General features: G+C 43.3%; 1 protein-coding gene across 1 annotated transcript in view; it reads right to left on the bottom strand.

Annotated features, from left to right (window-relative positions):
* Positions 1-2,503: 2,503 nt before the first annotated feature.
* The window catches only part of SLC12A3 (solute carrier family 12 member 3), a 39,090-nt gene continuing 20,564 nt past the window's right edge, over positions 2,504-21,029 (bottom strand). The window contains exons 12-26 of the mRNA XM_060254303.1: positions 20,872-20,995; positions 20,590-20,691; positions 20,137-20,292; positions 18,821-18,920; positions 17,648-17,759; positions 16,445-16,585; positions 15,031-15,137; positions 13,226-13,308; positions 12,598-12,666; positions 10,005-10,106; positions 9,533-9,644; positions 7,004-7,090; positions 5,496-5,631; positions 4,024-4,091; positions 2,504-2,820 (exon numbers count right to left, since the gene is read on the bottom strand). Of these exons, the coding sequence (XP_060110286.1) occupies positions 2,679-2,820; positions 4,024-4,091; positions 5,496-5,631; positions 7,004-7,090; positions 9,533-9,644; positions 10,005-10,106; positions 12,598-12,666; positions 13,226-13,308; positions 15,031-15,137; positions 16,445-16,585; positions 17,648-17,759; positions 18,821-18,920; positions 20,137-20,292; positions 20,590-20,691; positions 20,872-20,995 (1,641 nt within the window). The 3' untranslated portion in view covers positions 2,504-2,678. The remainder of the gene's footprint in view (positions 2,821-4,023; positions 4,092-5,495; positions 5,632-7,003; positions 7,091-9,532; positions 9,645-10,004; positions 10,107-12,597; positions 12,667-13,225; positions 13,309-15,030; positions 15,138-16,444; positions 16,586-17,647; positions 17,760-18,820; positions 18,921-20,136; positions 20,293-20,589; positions 20,692-20,871; positions 20,996-21,029) is intronic.

A 21,029-nucleotide genomic window follows, 5' to 3' on the forward strand; every position in this document is an offset into this window, starting at 1 on the left:
AGGGTTTGTTGCCTATCCTGTATGTAATCCAAGGATCCCCCCAATCTGTTGAGTCTACAGGCATTATTGGAATGTTCAGAACAGTTAATGGACCCTACCATGCTGCCCTGGGGGAGAGAACCAACCACATGGAGGCAGGTTCCAATAATGCCTCTCTTGCAGCAGCCAGAGAGGGAATGACTGCTACACTATGACTGAACAACACCACAAGGTGGCCAGAATGTGGAACACCCGCTGACACAAGTGACCACTTGCAGGCCCATCAAGTGTGAGACCCGGTTTCTGTCTCTGGCTTATTAATGGTGGGGAGGGAGATACAAAGCAAGAATCCCTGTGTTTGTATGTGTGTGGGAGGTGCCTCTCACGCCAGGTTGTCTTACAAATTAAGCATGCTGTCCAGGTCCAGGTCAGGCTAAAAAAAGTGTCCTTGAATGGCAGGTCTTGCCTGTAATGACTGGTAGTAGCAAAGACCCCCTCACAGAGATTTTGAAAAAAGCCATTCCCTGCAGTTGCTGTGTGGCTGTGGGGAAAATGAGCCAAACTAGTCAAACATTGTATGTACAGCTTCCACCCTAAATGGACTATTAACTTTATTTTGTTCTGAATCCTTACAATTTGTTTGCTTGGACTTCTGTTAGGCAGCTGCTGCTCAGTCCCTTTGAAGTGGCCTTCCAGACACTATTCAAGATGGGTGAAAACTACAAGAGTCTGTGAAGAGCTTCCAAAGGACCCTTCCAAACTGGCTTGGCAAATGAGTTTCTACATCCCTGAATGAGTAGAAAGAATTGCAGATTTATACCCTGCCCTTCTCTCTGAATCAGAGACTCAGGGCGGCTTACAATCTCCTATATCTTCTCCCCCCACAACAGACATCCTGTGAGGTGGGTGGGCTGAGAGGGCTCTCACAGCAGCTGCCCTTTCAAGGACAACCTCTGCCAGAGCTATGGCTAACCCAAGGCTATTCCAGCAGGTGCAAGTGGAGGAGTGGGGAATCAAACCCGGTTCTCCCAGATAAGAGTCCGCGCACTTAACCACTACACCAAACTGGCTCTCTAACAAAGTAACACACAATGAAAGTAACACACAATGAAAGGGGGGGGAATCTTAACTTTAAATATAAATTGAATTTAAGGAGTCTAGTGGTGATTGATCAGGAAGTAGATTTTGGAGACATAAACTGATTTCACACTAGGCTTGTTCCAGGTGGAGAGCCCTTTTGCTCTTGGTGCTTCTCTCTGTTTTCGCACAAGCTGCCCTGGAGCTGTGAGTTGGCACACCGCTTTTCCACAGCAAGCAAGATCCTTTTAGAAGTGGTTTCTGCTTGCAGCAGAAAAGTGGTGCGCCAACTCGCTCTGGGGCAGCTTGTGCAAAAACAGAGAGAAGTGCCGGGGGCAAAAGGGCTCTCCACCCGGAACAAGCCTTAGTGTGAAATCGGTCATGGTGAATTGAAGCAGTGAAAAAAGACAAATTCTGTTTTAGGGAATATTCAGGGGTTGAAATCAAAGCAGTACATCAGAATTTATTGCAAAGGGTCCTTTTCAGTGGGTGGAGGGAATCTGGGTTGGGTTACCATTCCCACTTTCTCCACAAGCAGGAGAGTTGCTAGCCTCCAGGTGGGGCCTGGAGATTTCCCAGAATTACAACCGGTCTCTAGGCTATACAGATCAGTTTCCCTGGAGGAAATGGCAGGTTTGGAGGGTAGACTGTATGGCACTGTACCTTGCTGAGGTCCCTCCCCTCCCCAGACTCTACCCACCAAATCTTCAGGTATCTCACAATCCAGAGTTGGCAACCCTACTCATTAGTCAACCGATCCTTTTATCCAGCAGGTAGAATACCATCTCAGTTTTGTGACATCATATGCCAAACAGCATGTGATAGTGCTCCCAAAGGAGATAAAAAACATCAGGGAGGTTTGGATGATGGATGGGCCATTCCGGTTATCCTAACAACTTTCCTGCTTCGTCACTTCTGATTCCTTTCCTCACTGCAATAACTACCCCACGTGGCTTTTTTCTACAAGTCACACTATGCTCAGAATAGCCTTTAAATAGACCCTTTTCTCCCTTGTTTTCTAGTAGCAAAGGTGGTGGGCCATTTTGCCTTTCCTCTTGGCATTTAGTGGACCTGTGTGTTCCGTTTACCATCAGAGAGACTTGATTAGTTACTGGTTTTCTATAATTCCAGTTAGATGGCTTTTATGATTTGCTCCTTCTTTCTAGAATGTCATGCACTCAATGAAGTCAGCTGAGGATTCTACCCAAAGAGGCTGATAAATGGGCCTTAACATCATGGCTTAGAAAATCCCCAACTCCACTTTTGTTTGTTTTTGAACATTCAGCCTGATGAAGGGTTCTAGAGAACATGACTGCTAGCACACTGTGTTGTGTTATTTTAAGTGGCCTTAATAAAAGGTGTTCAATGGATTTTATTTTTAGATTTTGCAAGTCAACTAACCAGGCCACAACTCAAATAATGTCGCAGGCTGCTCTTCTGTGACTCATACCAATAAAGAAGGAAGTTCTTATTGCCCAAGAATTGTCTGGTACTAGTCTTTATTGGAGGCATCCACAAACTGAAACAAAACCCCTGTAAAGATCAGTCCAAAGACAGGATCCATCTCAGTCCAAAAATAATTTCCATCTTGATCCAATGCTTTGCTCTTGCTGATCCAGGAATTACTGGCAGTAAAATGTCAAGACGTTTTCTTGATTGCCACGGGCCAAGATGACAGGAGGTCTCAGATCTTGTGACAGGGTTTCCAGCCAGGCCATATAGAGGCTACTAGGACATCTCCCCTTTCTGCCTATCGGCAGGGTTCTGCAAAGGAGACAAGGGATAAGGTAAGGAGTGTGGCTTGTGGTTATTAGTTTGAAACTAAGGTTGTGGAAAAAGAGAGAGCAGTTGCAGTGGTAAATGCTTTGCCTTGGGTCTTTCCTGCATCATAAACGAAAAACTACAGTTTCCTGGCTGGACCACTAGACAGTGTAAGAGTACAAACTATAGGTAATGGGACTGTTAACAAATTTAGCATGCAGTGACATCTGGAAGTATGTTCTACCCAATAAAGCAGCCCCCTGGAAGACTTGAAGCCTAAGAATGGAACAGCTATATATACAACAAACAGTTATTTCAATGCTCCTTCCTTTGGCCAGGTCGTCTTTTTCACATCTGTTCCCCAGTGCAAATTGATCTGACCATGATCAATTAATTGTGTGTACCCAGTTACTACAAGTGTAGAATCAAGCTATGATCTTATCAGGGATAAAGACCATTATTATATTTAATAATAAAGTAACTAGGACTGCCAGTCTTCTGGAGATCTCCCAGAACTACAACTGATCATCAGACTACAGTGAGTAGTTCCCCTGCAGAAAATGGCTGCTTTGAAAGGTGGATTCTATGGCATTGTGTCTTCAGGAAACATGAAGACACAGGGCAAGAACAAGCCTTATGTGTATCAGAGGGCACATGGGCAAGCAAGCAACCTGTCACTTGTTTTCCTTCATCCTTGTCCACTGCAATATCCATATTTAACTTGCTGCACCCATGGAATATAGTGCACCATAAATTTAAATAACCATCAATTCATTACCTGCCACACTAACAGCAGCCCTGCCCCCATTGGCCACATGTGGTGCCCCACCTTATGAGCTTGGTAAACATGCTGTTTCTACTCCACATCTGCAGAAACAGGAGAATTTTTGCAAAATTCCTGATGTGGCTGGTCAGTTGCTGCTTTCAGCATGGTGGGAACCAAGCATTACATTTCCAACATGGGCTTCGCCTTGAAGGGTGACAAAAACTTCCTGAAGGACAGTATGGAACTTCAGCTGGTTAAAATAAACAGGAGAAGAAGTCAGCCTTAGTCTGCAAAAGCTAGTGCTGAAATCCAGTCCTGTTTGACTTCCAGGTGCTGCTAGACCCCTGCTTATTTTTGCTGTGACAGATTCATACAGCTACCTAGCTGGAATGGTCATGGAAGGCATTCTAATTGGTTAGTTTGTAACTCCTCTTACTTACATGAATATGAGAGCTGCATCCCGCGAGTAATCCAGCAAGATTTCATTCATCCTTACTTGCCGAAGGGACTGAGGGAAGGAAAGAGGACAGAAACTACTATTGAGTACGGTTGGCATGAAGCAGATATATTTTTGTTCAAGTGCCTTTGGGCAGGTGGCCTCTCTGGAAATATATTCACATTCCACATAGACACAGTTCAGCTGCTGAAACTGAAGTGGGAAGTTGGTCCTGGCTAGTACTGCTAGGTGCTCTGTGTGTGTGTGTGGGGGGGGGGGGGGGCGGGTATTAAGTCCTGTCAAGTCGTTTTCAACTTATGGTGACATTATGAATTAAAATTCTCCAAAACCTCCTATTCTTAGCAGCCCTGCTCAGGTCTTACAAACTGAGGGCTGTGGTTTCCTTGATGGAGTCAATCCATCTCACATTGGGTCTTTCTCTTCTCCTGCTGCCTTTAACTTTTCCTAGCATTATTGCCTTTTCAAGTGCCTCTTGTTTTCTCATAATGTAGCCAAAGTACGACAGCCTCAGTTTAGCTTCTAGGGAAAATTCAGGCTTGATTTGGTCTAGAACTCCCATTTATTTGTCTTTTTGGCAGTCCACAGTATCTGTAAACTCCTTCAACATCACAAGTGGTGGTCAGTGGAGCCCTAAACATTTATTTTTCTAGGGTTGCCAGCCTCCAGGTGGGACCTGGAGATCCCTCAGAATTACAACTAATTTTCAGACAAAATAGATCATTTCCCCTGCAGAAAGTGGCTGCTTTGGAGGTTGGACTGTATGGCATCATACCCTGCTGAGGTCCCTCCCTCCTCAGGCTCCACCCCTATATTACCAAGTATTTCCCAACTCAGAGGAGGTGACCATATTTCCTCCTTCGTAGTATGTAAGGAGCCCTGAGGAAACCTCAGATCCATATATTTCAGCCTTGTGTAGCCATCTGAAAATATTATAGATGTTTCTATGTTAGGGTTGGGCCTTTTGGAAGAGCTAGGTTGCTTCCTCATTTTATGGCTGCTTAAGGCTCAGCATGGACTGACTCAGTGACAGAACAGTGATGGATGCAACCTACAGCACATAGTTCAGAAGCAGAAAGACTTTGCAGCAGGCCTGGACAGAGCACAAGGGCTTATGAGCCAGGCTGTGGCCTGGAATTAGGCCTACAAACCTGCCTCTCTCTCCTGCTCTTTGCTGCTTCCTGTTCCTGGCTCAACAGAGTCAGACTCAAGGCAAAACCACTCCCAGGCACTAGACAAATTGTACCATGCACTCTTTCATAACGTGCAACTAGATTTGGACTATGCTTTGCCCATCACCGATTTAGCATACTGGCTCTTCAGGATTTCAGAATTTCCTGGGAAGCCTTAAACACATGGGGGTCTTGGGACTGCTCAAATGGTGGCAGCTCTCATCTTCTGAGTTCCTGTGGCAGCAACATCTGAAATCCAAGATCGCAAGCAGTAGTGCTCCCCAACCTTAGCTTTGTTTTTGGTGACCTCCTCATCAGAAATCTTCCATGGACAATCGTGTCTTAACTCATTCACCATTGCCTCATCTTTGAAGCCATCATGGAGTCTGAATGGGGCGATTAAGTCATCAAATCTCTTCACACTGTGGACAAAGCCATAGAGCCCTTGTGAGCAACCATATGTGCTGAGAAACAAGGTTATTCCCCCAGGAGATTAGTGTATTTACTGTAAAATTGTACCACTAATTCTTTATGGATCCCAGTCAGCCATGGGGGTCTGTAAGAACCCCACCCCTCGGGCCTTAAAATTATTAACGGAGGCCCTGAGCTTCATTCTCTCCTTCACTCTTGTTAAGATGTTTTCTAGCAGGGCTGTTCCAGTTGTTATGTTAACATCTTAGAATGCTTCCTGAAAGAATTTAGGATGGCACTCTATGGGCAGATTCCCATTGGGAATTAATCAGGAAGTAATTGCATCTGTTTCAGCCATCAGTTCACTGGGTGACTTTGAACCATTCACTAATAGCATAGCCAGCTTCAAGAGAGCATTTGAAGCAGAGGTTCATCAGTGGCTATTAGTCACAGCATATTGTTGGAACTCTCTCTGGGGCAAGTGATGCTCTGTCTTCTTGGTGCTTGGGAGGGGCAACAGTGGGAGGGCTTGTGTCCTGACCCCACTGATGGACCACCTGATAGCACCTGGGTGTTTTGGCCACTTGTGTGACACAGAGTGTTGGACTGGATGGGCCATTTTTTGCCTGATCCAACATGGCTTCTCTTATGTTCTTAATAGCATCCTAACCTACCTTATGGAGAAACGTCGACTGCGGGGTGACATGATAGAGGTTTACAAGATTATGCATGGGATGGAGAAGGTAGAGAAAGAAGTACTTTTCTCCCTTTCTCACAATACAAGAACTCGTGGGCATTCAATGAGATTGCTGAGCAGTTGGGTTAGAACAGATAAAAGGAGGTACTTCTTCACCCAAAGGGTGATTAACATGTGGAATTCACTGCCACAGGAGGCGATGGCTGCTACAAGCATAGCCAGTTTCAAGAGGGGGTTAGATAAAAATATGGAGCAGAGGTCCATCAGTGGCTATTAGCCACAGTGCGTGTGTGTGTGTGTGTGTACATAAATAATTTTTTTGGCCATTGTGTGATACAGAGTGTTGGACTGGATGGGCCATTGGCCTGATCCAACATGGCTTCTCTTATGTTCTTATGAAAGATTGTTGTAAGCACAGAATTGATTGGATTAACCAGAGCAGAATAGAAATCAAACAGATTTGTCTGCTCAAGAACCAAAGATAGCGCTTGTCCAGTTAAGATTTGTAAGCTACCCTGACACATTCTGCCTGCCCACATTATACCCATACAGTATACTTCTAAAGACCTCCCTGTCCCTGCGTTGGGTCACAATTGTACTTGACTTTACAATGCATATACATGTAGAAGGAGCCAAGTCTAGAAACCAAAATGAGTGAGCAGAAGAGCTATTGTAATCATATTTACTGTTCAGGTTGAGGTTTCTGATTGATATCAGGAAGGATGTGCACCTCATGGAATCCAAGTCGGAACTTGCTTAATAGGGAAATTATCCTGTAAAAGAAAAGAAAAGGATTTCCTGTGCTTCACAATATGATTTTGCTATCTGAAAGTCCACTATCCACTGTCTATACCCTAAACATTTTCTGTAATCTGAGGGAGGTGAAAAATCTTTTTTTGTGGAACACCCATGCTTAGGCCCAGATCTTGCAGACAACTCTCTCCCTAAACACTTTCAAAATAATATTTTAATCTACATATATATTGCTACAAACTGGACTCTTTGACTGAGAAGTAAGTTAACCAATAAACAAATACAGACGTCCTTATGGGGGCCCACCAATAGAGTAGCATTTCTCAAACTGGGGTCTTGTTAACATCTTTTTAAAAAGAGAAAAAGAAAATAAAACCTTCAAAACAAAAAAGACTCCTAAAATAGAATATAATGGAAACAAATATATTGGATGGCTGCATTTTGAACTTTTGCAAGCAAAATATCAAATCCAAACTCGGTTGGGCTATTTTTTCAAAATTTATTTCAGCAACAAACTCACCCCCATGATCTATTGATCTTTTATTTTATGTAGATGGAAAGAGATGTTTTAAACTCTTTAGAGGGCATGAGTTTTCCCATAAATTTGTGCTGGCTCAAACCTATCTTGGATCTTGAACCGCTAACCTGAGCCAAATCAGGCAGTGATGCAGCCAGTTCAACACTGTCCACCTTTGACATACAGAAGAAAATACAAAAGGAGTGGCACAATCAATCAAAGAAGTCTCCTTACACCTATAGGACAGAGAAAGTTAGGTGATACTCCTTGACCACTGTAAAAGTTTCTGCACTGAGATTGTTTGCTGGTATGAACAACTAGAAGGCCTGCTCTTGCAGAATAGAGATTACCTTCATCTCACTCCTTCCTGAATTACAAGTTATTACAACAATCAGAATAAACACCCCTAGGACATAACAGGGATATAGGTTTCTTACCTCATTATATATGCTAATTCATTCAGTCCTCACAAATGTTCTCACCAAAAAGGGCTACATAACCCCTGTCTTTTAATGTTTTTCATTTTAGAAATATGTTCCCCAGAGAATTCCCCAGAGAGTACTGAGATCTAGCTCACAAAATCTGCTGAAAATCCCTGGGCCAAAGGAGGCCAAACTAAAAGCGACAAGGGAGCAGGCCTTCTCGATTATAGCACCCCACTGGTGGAACCAGCTACCAGAAGAGGTGCAGGCCCTGTGGAGCCTTAATCAGTTCCGCCGGGCCTGCAAGACCATCCTCTTCCAGCTGGCCTTTTAAGATGGAACTATTGTATCATCACCATGAAAACTATGTTTATATGCATATACCAAGACTGTAGCACCATATCATACTGTGGTTTTAAATTATTAGTTTAAATGCTGTTTTAAATGTAATTGTACTTTTAATTGCTATGAATTTTATTGCTGTACTACTGTAATGATGTATTTATATCATGTAAGCCGCCCTGAGTCTGCTTCAGCGGGGAGGGCGAGATATAAATTAAAAATTATTATTATTATTATTATTATTATTATTATTATTATTATTATTATTATTATTATTATTATTATTATTATATTATAATAGTGATTGTAATGCAATGCAACATATTGCTGTGCTCTGACTTAAAACTGCACCCCAAAAGAATTCTGTTAGTTAACTCCATGCTTAAGACGAGCAAAATGTTATGTAACAGAATCTCAGTATACTACTCTTAAAAATTAAGAATGTAATTAAGTATGTAATGCAATTTGGAATGGTAGATTTAAATGTAATTCTCCATTCTGTGGACAAGAAAAACATTCTACACAACCAATGTCCCACTGCAAAGAAAAAGATGCTTTAAAATTTGTGTCCATGCTAGAGATGAGATGGATGGTATCTGATGACAGATGCTCGCCATTAAGGGTACATCAGTCTCCAGTTCTGACATATTTATTATCTATGTTATTCCCCCCAGATGATAACCATAAACCAAGCTTGTTATTCTTTTTATCTGTTAAAAAACATCTTCACCATTTTGCATGCTAATTTACTACCCACTCTCTATATGTACGACTGGTTTTCCTAATTCGATTGCATTGTCAGATGAAGTCTGCTTGCACATGAAAGCTCACACCTAGAATAAAACTTGGTTGGTCTTAAAGGTGCCCCTGGACTCTAACTTTGTTCTATTGCTTTAGACCAACATGGCTGCCCACCATGATAAGTTTGCCATGAGCCTGGTTTCTTAGGTCCTCAACAAACTTCCATGTGCTTACTCAGGTATCATGTACATATCAATTAGGGACCTTGGATATTTTGGATCTTACCCAAACTGTCTGAAAATCAATGAAAAGATTCCTCCCAAGCATACAACTTGACTATGGATCAAGCCTTTCCCCTTCTACAAGGAAATGGAAGTTACTTTGAATTATCCCAGAATTCCAGCTGTATCATTTGGAAGAACTAGCAAAAAAAAACATACGCTTTCCTCTCGTCATCCATCCTGTTGATCTGCCCACCAACAAACACCCGGATCTTGCACTTCCCCCACCTCTTCTTGCGGCCAAGGAGGTATGGGATCAGAAGGGTCAGACCTGCCAGACAGGAGAAATGGGGTGATTTTTTTGAATAAAAAAAAAACTATGAAAAGTTCTGAAAGGGAGTCATCTATATGACTCTTCCCTAGACACAGGGGCATGATTGGTACTTCAAATGGTTAAATTCCTGATTGCTAATGCTGTGGACCACTTGATGGAAACATCAGGATGAAGCAATTAAGCATGAAAATACCCAGACCAATACCTCTGTTAGTCAGCAATACACTCTTATCCTTATACTTTTGTAAGTCCTATGTATAAACAGGGTAAATATTGGGTATGCATGAACCTGGGATGCTTGAATGCTATCCTAGAAGTGAAAAAGTTTCCAGGTTTTTAGCAGGAACCAAAAATTACCTCCATCATCAAATAGCCAGTAGATGTCAATGGTTTTCTTGCCCTGCTCCACCTGGAAAATAGTGCTTGCCTGTTGTTCTGCTACCAGCGCATCAGGATCCACTAGAAAGGTGACAAAGAATGATATAGAAACCATGGCCAATAGTTCAAATGCAACCCATGCAGTGATATTACAAGTTTCTTAGACAATGAAATGATCCTACTGGTCATGCAGAGATGCTCTGTCTGTCACTTTGTACATTGCAGAATGCTGACACAAGTAAACTGGTAAATGAAGCCATTTATAGTATAGATATGCCCTTAGATTAAGTTGGAAGTTTTACCAATAACTATCTCTGAATCTGCACCTCTTAATTTCAAAGAAAGACATAGTCTCTAAGACCTTTCAACTTGAGACAAAATACTGCAAGACTGAGAGGTCAAATGACATATGAACACAATAAATCTACAGTAGGCTTATTTATCTAAGTGGGGGGGGGGGGGAGAGAACAGCTGTCAAGAGCCTTGCTACAGACTGGATTGTGGAAAATTAATCAATTTTCCCCATGCAATTTTCTCAATTTAAATTTCCCTCACCACAGAGAACTACGACGTGCCCCCTGGTGGTAGTGGTGGTGGTGGGGAATGCATAAAAATATAAAGCTTTCATACAAAGTTGGGTTCACCTGTACATGAAGCTGATTTATACTGAATCTGACCATTGGTCCATTAAGGTGAGTATTCTCAGTTCAGAACACAGAGCCATGGCCTCTTCCAGTAGCTCAGTGTCTGTCTATTCTGTGTCCTGCTTATGGATGAGGTTCAAGAATCAGGTCAGGAACTGGAGCCAACAGTATGTGACAGACATTGTTCCAGTGAAGGCTGTGGGTAAACAGAGGTCTTAAATACTACTGCAAGGAGGTGGGAGGTGGATTTAAGATTGCCTGCGTTCTCCAGTGGGAGACTTTTGCACACGCGAAATATCCAAGGTCCCTAATAAAATATGTGCAAGATACCTGAGTAAGCACATGGAAGTTTGCTGAGGAAACCTATTGTACCATAGAGTTTTCCCTCCAAAATGGCTAAAGCATTCAGGAAACCATAGAGTTTTCCTGGAAACGCCTAGAGTGGCCGCCGCGTGATGTTGCTGGCACAATGACATCACTTCCTAGGTGGACTGTATGACATTGTATCATGCTGAGGCCCCTCCCCTCCCCAAAACTCACCCTCTTTCAAATTCACCCCTAAAGTCTCCAGGTATTTTCCAACACAGACCTGACAACCCTAGGTTCTCGGCTTGGAGAGGCAGTAGAGGAGAGACCTCTGTTTTAGCAGCAGGCTCTGGAGTGTAGGGTTCAGGTTCTAAAGCTAAGCCTAAGCCTGTAGGTAAGCCTGTTTTCCAGAATCCTAAGGTTCTTCCTGCACATTAAGGCGGTGGTGGTCCTGGTAGAGTCCCGACTATCTCTTTCTGTGATTCTGGTAAGTAATTAGCAATCTCCTTATCTGAGTCTTCGGTCTCTTTATTGACGAGGAGGAACCTGCATGCTGGTTCAGGACAGATTGGTACCAGCAGGCATGGACTGGCCCTTTAAATTACTGGGATAGCAGTGAAAGTTGTCTGTCCCCCACAGAGTTCCCAGCTTGCAGAGGCTGCTCAGGTTGGACCCAGGCCTTGGCAATGATGACAACGAGTACAGGTGCATCTATACTGTGGCTCTATAGTATATCAGTGGGCATCAATACCATGGCCTGTCCCCTGGGGCAGTGCCAACACTGCAGGAATAATTTGTCTCTGCTTCCTTCAGATCCTTTTCAACATTCCAATCTGGCCCTGTTCAGTTGGCTTCCTGGGGTCTTAAGCAGAGAAAAGTCTTCCCCAGCATTTGCCTCCTGAGATCTCTTAGCACAGGGGTGGCCAAACTTGCTAAACGTAAGAGCCACATAGAATAAACATCAGATGTTTGAGAGCTGCAAGACATGATTGTTTGCGAGCCACAAGTCAAGGAAGGAAGGAAGGAAGGAAGGAAGGAAGGAAGGAAGGAAGGAAGGGAGGGAGGGAGGGAGGGGAAGGTAAGGAGAGGTGGAAAGAAAGCAACTTTAAATGCATTCTCCAAGTTGTCAGCTGGCTTGGCTTGGAGAAGTGATTTAAAAAGAGAAATGACAAGACCGGGGGGGATTTTGAGAGCCCCACAATATGTGTGGAAGATCCATATGTGGCTCCCAAGCTGAAGTTTGGCTACCCCTACATTAGCAGAAGGTATGAATTAACTGAATTTGGAATCATGCGCATGCAATGGATTTCCCCCCACTAGACAAATACAAATACTTCCTCCTGGAAATAGTAGAGTATATGTGTGGGATGAGGGCACAATTTAAATCAACATAGTAGTATAGGAGAATGTTAACACTGTCTATGACCGCAATCTGATTTCCCTACCCCAGTCTTCCCCCATTGTCATTTGTATTTTTAAAGATAAAATGTAGGAGATGCTGATCACAGATCACTCACGTGACCCTCAATCAGCTGCTCCATGGAGGAGGCTCTGCTAATTGCACAGTTAATTGGAAGATGAACATTTTGTGCTCCACAAAGAGAAACCTGCTTAGAACTGACATGTGCTTATTGCTGCAGGGGCATCACTGTTCTTCTGGGGATCTTCTACTGGGTCAAAAACTGGGTTAACTGGAAAAGAGGAGAGGATAAGGGTATGTGAAAGAGAGATATGACACTTTGCAATTAATAAGCAAACTGTTTTTTCCTCCACACAAGGGACTTATACTGTAGCTATTGGGGAAGCAGTGACAGCTTATTGAATTTCGCTTTTTGATTGTGCCTCAGTGCTAGAATATTAAGTACAAGGTTACATCATGTTACATCAAGTCAGACCAGTACCCCATCTATCCCAGTACCCACTGATGGGTAATCACTCTCAGGCAGAGATCTTTCCCAGTTCAGCTCCCTTTCTAGATGTCACTTAGACCACTGAGTTATCAGATAAACAGAATAACCTACTGGAAATTCTTCAGAGTGGCCTCTGGCAGTCCTGGCCAGGAATGGGTACAAAGTGTATGCATATTTGCAATTGAAACTGTCTCTTTTTATTGTTCTGTGGATCATTTGTTTCCCCAAGGCTTTGTTTCTTCTTTGAGAAACAGTGGCTGCTCATGACAATGGACCATCTGTTAATCTAAATCCAATCAGAACCCTGCCCCAGGAGAAATGGATCACAAGAAGTACTTACCATGAGCTTGCATAAATCTGGAAATATTTAGCCCTTCTTTCATCCTCATCATGCACACACCATACTTGAAATCAAAAGCATCACTGAAAGGAAGGGGACATGACAAAGCGTAAACAGATAGATCCATGGATTTGGAGAGCAGTTCAGAAGCCCAACATTCTAGGTTAGAAAGAAAGGAGACTAAAAATTGTGTTTGCCAAAGCCTGAACCCCTGAACCCACTAGGGTTGCCAGGTCCAATTCAAGAAATATCCAGGGACTTATCCCTGGAAATATCCCCAATAGACTTTGGGGATGGTGCCAGGAGACATTGGGAGTGGAGCCAGGAGCAAGGTTGTGACAAGCATAATTGAACTCCAAAGGGAGTTCTGCCCATCACATTTAAAGGGACTGCACACGTTTTAAATGCCTTCCCTCCATTGGAAATGAAGGATAGGAGCACCTTCTTTTGGGGCTCATAAAATTGGACACCTTGGTCCAATCTTTTTGAAACTAGGAGAGTCTTTTGAGGAGAGTAATTGGATGCTATGCTGCAAATTTGGTGCCTCTAACCTCAAAACTCACTCCCCTCAGAGCCCCAGATACCCGCAAATCAATTCTCCATTATCACCTATGGGAATCGATCTCCATAGGGAATAATGGAGTGGCCGGCAGACACCCCCCTCCCCTGCTTTCTGATGACCCTAATGTGGGGGAAAGGCCTCCAAACCACTTGGACACTGGCAACCCTAGGACCCACTGAACTAATACCACATATCAGACTGGGGTAACCTGGCTCTCTGTTAGATGAGAGACCAATATTTTCTTTTCTGCGCAGCATATGCTGAAAATATTGTTTCCATTTTCCAGAAAAGAAATAAAGACAAGCCATTCTGTAGATTACATTTAAATAAACATGTACTGCAAAGCGGTGGTGCTTCTTGGAAAAATAGATTAACGTCGGAACTCATTCTTTGTCTCTTCCTGTTCATCACCATAAGCTGAGCTACCATGATGCCACAGAATGTTCACAAACATTCCAGTTGCTCAGAATGGAAAGCAAGTACAGAAGAAAACCTAATCACTGGAAAAGCATATGAACTGGTATAGTGAGGTAGAAGGACAAAGGAAGATGGAGTGAGACAAGGAAAGGGTCCTTAACTGCAAGGAAATGAATGAATGAACTTTAAAATCCACCCCAGGTGGCTTATCATGTAAGAAGAAAACTCATTGATAGGTAGCAGTACAAGAAAGGAAAACATTATGCATGGCATGTAACAGCAGATTTAACAAACATCTCAGTTCTCATCTATATCTAGACTGTATCACTTTGAACCACAGATAGGGAGTCACATGACTGACGTAGGGTTGCCAGCTCTGGGTAGAGAAATACCTGGAGATTTTAGAAGTGGAGCCTGGGGAGGATGTGGTATAATGCCATAGAGTCCACCCTCCAAAGCAGCCATTTACTCAAGGGGAACTGATCCCTATTGTCTGGAGATCAACTGTAATAGCAGAAGTCTGCAGGCACCACCTGGAGGTTGGCAACCCTAGAAGACTCATGTTTACAAAAGCTCCCTCTGCATTGATAACTAGCATGTCAGGGAGTGGCATTCTAACAGAACCTCCTTCCTGACATCTTAGTTTTCTAGGTGCAGGGATTTTTCAAAAGTCTATATATAGTCAACCTTGGAATGTTCAAGCATTTGAGCTAGCAGTCTGACATGACAGCAGCTAAGATAAAGGTTGAGAACTAGACTTAAGTCAGTCAGACTTGCAGATTCACTTTTAAACAGATTCTATGGAAGCATCGCTTTGCCAACTTACTGCAGAATCCCAATGTAGTCCTCCACTGTCTGGGGATGAGCCACTTGCCAATTTTTCTTGTATCCAATCACTAAGACATTGGGTTTCATTTTCCCAAGACCAGTGGCCTTTATCAACAAAATAGAAGGATTTTGTTAAAGCAAACACATTTTTTACACCCAGTAACTGTACTATTTTGTTAGTTTTGAGGAAGGGATGTTATAGAGCCACCATTATTGTGGTAGATGAAGGGCTTCATATTCAAAGAAAAGCTTGATGCTTTTCTTGGAATATTGAATATTACATCACAACTATATGATAAAGACCAAGGATTGTATTGGCTTCTTCTCAGCTTAGCTGAATTAGATAGTTGGTATGTTGCAGGGGTTTAGAGCATGAACCCATCTAATATTGTCTAGCAAGTGTGGGGAGGGGCTTTCAGTCAGGTTCTGCCTGCCTTTGGTCAGCTCAGTCAGCTTTCTACAATACAATGCCTTGCTAGCCTGTCTTAGACATAAAAAACCAGAAAAATACTGTACATTTGAAGTTAGCTAGGAAGTTATTTTTTTCTCTGTCCTCTGACTTTCCCTTTCCCCTGTTGGCCTGCTTAGAATAAACCTTTCAGAACTGGAGGGGTATTGTGAGAGACTTTCTGTGTTCATCTCCCCACAAACTTCAGTTTGCCCTGCCAAGAATCCCGGAGTGGGGGAGGCAGTTTCCTTGTGGAGGCAATGAATTTGATGGGCCTTCTTCTATGGCAAGAAAGATCCTTCTTCTGTCCCTCACACACACTCTCACACACATTTGTGTGCTCTGGCAGCAGAATCTAGTACTGGCTTGGTACAAGCTATTCATGTCAAATATCGTTTACTTTCTCCAGGTGGCAGCAGTCAACCAAGAACGGTTGGCTCTAAGAGTGCTGTGCTACAGTTTTAAAGACTTTTTAATCTCATGCACCCACAAGGATTTTAGTGTCCCTTTACAATCCTCATCCCTCATCTAGAATACTAGGATGATAAAAATGGCTTTCCAAAAACAGATATGTTGTCTAGATTACTGAGGTTAACACAGAGTGCTTAAGGGTTAAGTATACATGGATACAACAAGGCTGCATCCTCATGTGAGTGAGCTATTGCCCAGTCCTTGTAATCATTTGCAACTAGATTGCCTTGTCCATGTCCACATAGGGAAGTTCACTTGCAAATGGCTGCTATTGTACAATTATAGCACAATATCCAACAGTATGTGAATGCAGACTGGAGCTAGTACTGAGATGCCTCACCTCACAGTTACAGCAACCCCCTTCACCAGCATCCAGAATGTAGTCATTTCCAGTGAAAAGAAGCAAGCATTTCAGGACTTCTCAAACCAGCAGTTACAGATTTGAGCCACTTGCACATCCTTGGTATTACAGTGTCCTGTTTGGTTATTTTACCTGCATGAGTATTTGTGCCCCAGTTCTCAAATCCTCAGCTAAGACATCAGTATAGAAAGCCTTGATCTTTCTCTTGGTGAGCCACTCGGTATGGTCCCTTGATGTGAGCCTGAGCTCAGACAACTTCTGTTTCCATGGCCCCTGTGACAAAGCAGGAAGAATATGCAAGAGCATGACTTTGATATTTGGGTTTTTCTAAAGGTAAAGATAACCCCCTGTGCAAGCACCAGTCGTTTTCGACTCTGGGGTGACGTTGCTTTCACAATGTTTTCACGGCAGACTTTTTACAGGGTGGTTTGCCTTCTCCAGTCATCTACACTTTCCCCCCAGCAAGCTGGGTACTCATTTTACCGACCTCAGAAGGATGGAAGGCTGAGTCAACCTGGAACCGGCTACCTGAATCAGCTTCCGCTGGGATCAAACTCAGTTCGTAAGCAGAGGGCTCCGACTGCAGTACTGCAGCTTTTCCACTTTGCACCATGGGGCTTTTCTAGATCTCCTTCAAATTACCCAGTTTAGACCAAGATCTTGTTCCTACCAACATGCAGTGGAATGGTAAGTTTTTGTATGTGTATTTAAGCTTCACTTTTAATGGGTTTTTTTTTCTTTGGAGGGAAAAAGATATGGAGAGAGAGATATCTTTTCCCAAGGGCTAGAAAAATGTCTAGAAAGGACTAGAAAAGGGCAGAGGAAGCAATTTTGAGCCCAAAATAGGCTGGAAGGGAAAGGGTGAAGGAACCCCTCCCTCCATCCCATGTTTCTAGAACTATCATATTCAGTCTCTAGTTCAAGTTTATTTCTCTGCTCCATAAACTTTAGCAAACTCAGGATTTATAAAATGCATTAAGAACAATTGTGATATATATAGAAGTGCAAATTCACTTAAAAAACAAAGTAGCATTGAATGCTGGGTTTTAATAAAAACAAATCTTTTTGGAAGTGTTTACATGCATATCAGGGTGGGTCCAACCAGTTTCTCCTTTCCATCTCTCTCAAATCCACTCCTTACTCTAGCCTCTGCCTCACATCGCTTTTGCCCATGCAAGTCCCCAGCATATCCTTTTTGGATGTTCAAAGGCAAACCGTTTTTTATTCCCAGAAAATCTGGCTGGATTCATCCCATTGTCTAGTTTGCTCCTAAATGAGTATTCATTATCCTGAGCTAGCATTTGCTGTAATGATAGATGGGCAATAAATACTCACAATTAACACATTCCCACAAATCATCAGGCTCAAGTTTTTTGTAAAGGTGCCCACAAAATCCACAAGTGCTGGCCGGAAACTGGGAGGGCCAGAGAGGACCAAACATTGAGGCCTGGCAAAGAAACAATCAGCAGCTTCAAATGTTTCATTTGCAGCAGAGGCAGCCCTACCATGGGGCAAGGTGAGGCAGCCACCCCAGCTGACAATTTCAGGGCAGCTGAAGCCAAGTGTTGCCATGCCATGGTCCTCCTTGTGGGGCAAAGCTGGGCCTAGGCTGGCATGCCAAAATCAGGTGTCATCATGCTCCTTTCTGTCAGTCCCACTCTGGGGTGGGAGGGGCTCAGGGTAGTGGCCCACCTATAGGCGGAACCTGGAATTCTTCTGGAATTGCAACTGATCTTCAGAGAACAGGAGTTGTTTTGTAGAAAAATAGGTGGTGGAGGTCATTAGCATATGCCGTCCCCCACCAGCCAAAAGCAACCCAATGCAAGAAAGGAGAGCTCTAGGCGAGCAAGGCCTGCTTGGTCTGGCTAGAGATCCAATCAGTCCAAGCAGGCCTTGCTCACTTGGGGCTCTCCTTGACCACCCTTCCCCCTCAGTTAAAAGGCCAGCAAACCACCCACCACCCAAAATCACATAAGAAGTGGAGAAAGGATGGTACAGGCTTCTCCAGGGGTTAATGATGGCTGCTGAGGTGTGTGGCAAAGCCCCAAGTGGCTGGCTGGCTGCTCGCTCTCCTAATCCAGGGATTGTTATGCAGCTGCCGCTACTATTCCATGGATAACGTAGGTGGGGAGAAGGAGGGGGAACAATCAGAAAGGTTCTCCTGCTGAATTCAAGACCTGCTTAAGAACATAGATCAGTTCTTCTGGAGGAAATGGCAGCTGTGGCAGATGGGTTCTACACCATTACATCCCTGCTGAAGTCCCTGTTCAAGCTCCCCCGCCCCAGGCTCTGCCCAAAAATCTCTTTGGAATTTTCCAAACTGAAATTGGCAATCTTACCCACCACCAGGCTTATTTTCCCCAGTACAACAGATGGCCAATCTGCCTCTGCTTTTCAGTGGCATTGCTGAAATGCCTCTGTGATCAGGTCAGCTGTTTCTTTGGTTTGCAGGGTCTTATGGCATCACCTTGCAGAGTCTGTGGTTTAGAGACCTTTGGACTTACCTACCTGTAATTTTTAATGTGCTCATCAACCTCATTGAGTCCTACAGAATAATTCAGAGCCATGTTGTAGGAACCTGCCTGGACCGAGGAGCCCCAGTTTACCTCTGCAGAAAGATAGATCATTGAGATCCTTTCAGTCATTTTGTCTTAACTGTAGCTAAAGTAGCACTAACCATGAATGTGAATCATCAGCTTTGGGCTGATGGACTTCACACACTTCATATGTGACTTCATATCCATCTTCTGGGCATGGAACAAGGGTCACTGGGGAGGGGAGGTATTTGTGACTTTCTTGCATTGTGCAGGGGGTTGGACTAGATGACCTTGGAGGTCCCTTCCAACTCTATGATTCTTTATATATCGGGGTCATGTTCCTTGCAGTAACCATGTTGCTGGCAGTTGTCATGTATATAACACACTTGTACAGGTTTTCTGCATTACCCTTTCCACATTCATTAACTAACACCACAAGCTAGGAGTACAACTGAAAATGCATTGAAGTTGGGTTAGGGACATGAGTTTTGAACATGTATCTAACCGACCACCTTGTCTGACAAACTATTTGCAGATATTGTGGGCCAGGCAGATCAGGCCCTTATAGATAACCTTTCCACTTGCCAGGCCTGGATACCCCTTAGTGCAGTGGGCAGTAATTAAGAATCTTTCCATTGGTTTTTTCCAATCAGGGTTGCCCAAAATATTATTGATGGTTGCTGCACGCAGTCCTCCCCTGGAAAGTGTACAAGGATTTTAGTTCCAGTGTAACATTTTCTCCCATGTCTAAATTTCCATGGGAATCATTCCAAATTCACATAAAACATTATGTTAGAAAAATCCAGAATTTATTAGTGGAAGATTACCTATGGGCACACAAAGCTATATACTGAATCAGACCATGGGGTCCTCTGATTCAGGTTTGTTTACTTTGACTGGCAGCAGCTCTCCAGGGTCTGAAATAAAAACCTTTCATTATCACCTTCTATTTGATCTTTCCAACTGGAGATACCAGGGATTGAACCTGTCCTGGGACCTCCTGCATGCAAAGCAGATGTTCTGCCACTGAGCCGCAGCCCCTCCCCCTGGTTTACATGGATGAAGTTTCTGCAAGAGCAGTTCCCAATCAACGGAACCATCTCTTTGCTCAGAACATCTATTTCAGTCTCACCCTTTCTCCCTAAAATCAGTCCCTTAATGATTTGGACCATGTTGGAATAGTGTTCTCTACCATCAGTTCTTGTGACTGTGAAAAGAACTCATTACTCTTGGGCAGTATTTGATATCTCCACAATCCAAATGCCTGATCTGTTACCAGTAACATACCAGGCTTCTTGTACAGAACATATCCCAGCAAGAAAACCACAATTCCAATGGCAATGAGGGCTGCCCACCAGGTCAGCAAAAACATAATGACTACAGACACAATGGCACCAAACAGAGCTGCCCACTTGCTGTAATACCGGAATGACGGCCTCCAACCTGTATGAACAAAGCATAAGAGATGACTACTGTGAATAATAAGATGAATATGAAAAAGACAAGGAATTTTATAGCATTATAGAATTCTCAAAGCATTTTACATGCATTATCTTTTAAAATATTGTTGTAAGGTAAGCCCATTTATGTTTCTGCTTGCACATCCCTGGATCCAAGTCATGTCCCTCTAGCCACATTAGTTAGGTGTTCTCTGGATTTGCAAAACTGAGGTCCTTGAAACTGCCTTGTATCTAATCTGGTAGGTTAAACTAAGTTAAGCACAGCTATGCAAGTTCTTACCTGGTGAGTTTGTAATGGAGGCATGGAAGCAGCTGAAGTTGATGAGAGCATAGGAACACAAGAAGAAATTGGAGATGATGGGGGCAATAGCATTCAGTTCCGCTGCAGGATTAGGAAGAGAATGATATCCAGTTTAAGTTATTCAAAGGACAGAATAAACATGAATTTGGGAGTCATAGAACTGGGATTTTTAGTGCCGAATTTAAAAGTCCTCCCATCATTTAGTGCTCCCTATACCCCATCTGAATTCAACCCAGTGGTATACTATCCCTAAGAACTTACCAATGAGAATAAACCCAAATGCAATAACGTAAGTCAGCATATAGCCCCTGATAGGCTCATTATTTTTTCCATATCCTTTCCCAAAAAAGCCAATGACAGGATAGAGTTGATCCTTACACAGGCACTGTTGGAGAGAAGATCATTTTGTCACTAGTGAT

Source organism: Heteronotia binoei, chromosome 14 (genome assembly GCF_032191835.1).
Source record: "Heteronotia binoei isolate CCM8104 ecotype False Entrance Well chromosome 14, APGP_CSIRO_Hbin_v1, whole genome shotgun sequence".
NCBI classification, from domain to species: Eukaryota; Metazoa; Chordata; class Lepidosauria; order Squamata; family Gekkonidae; genus Heteronotia; species Heteronotia binoei.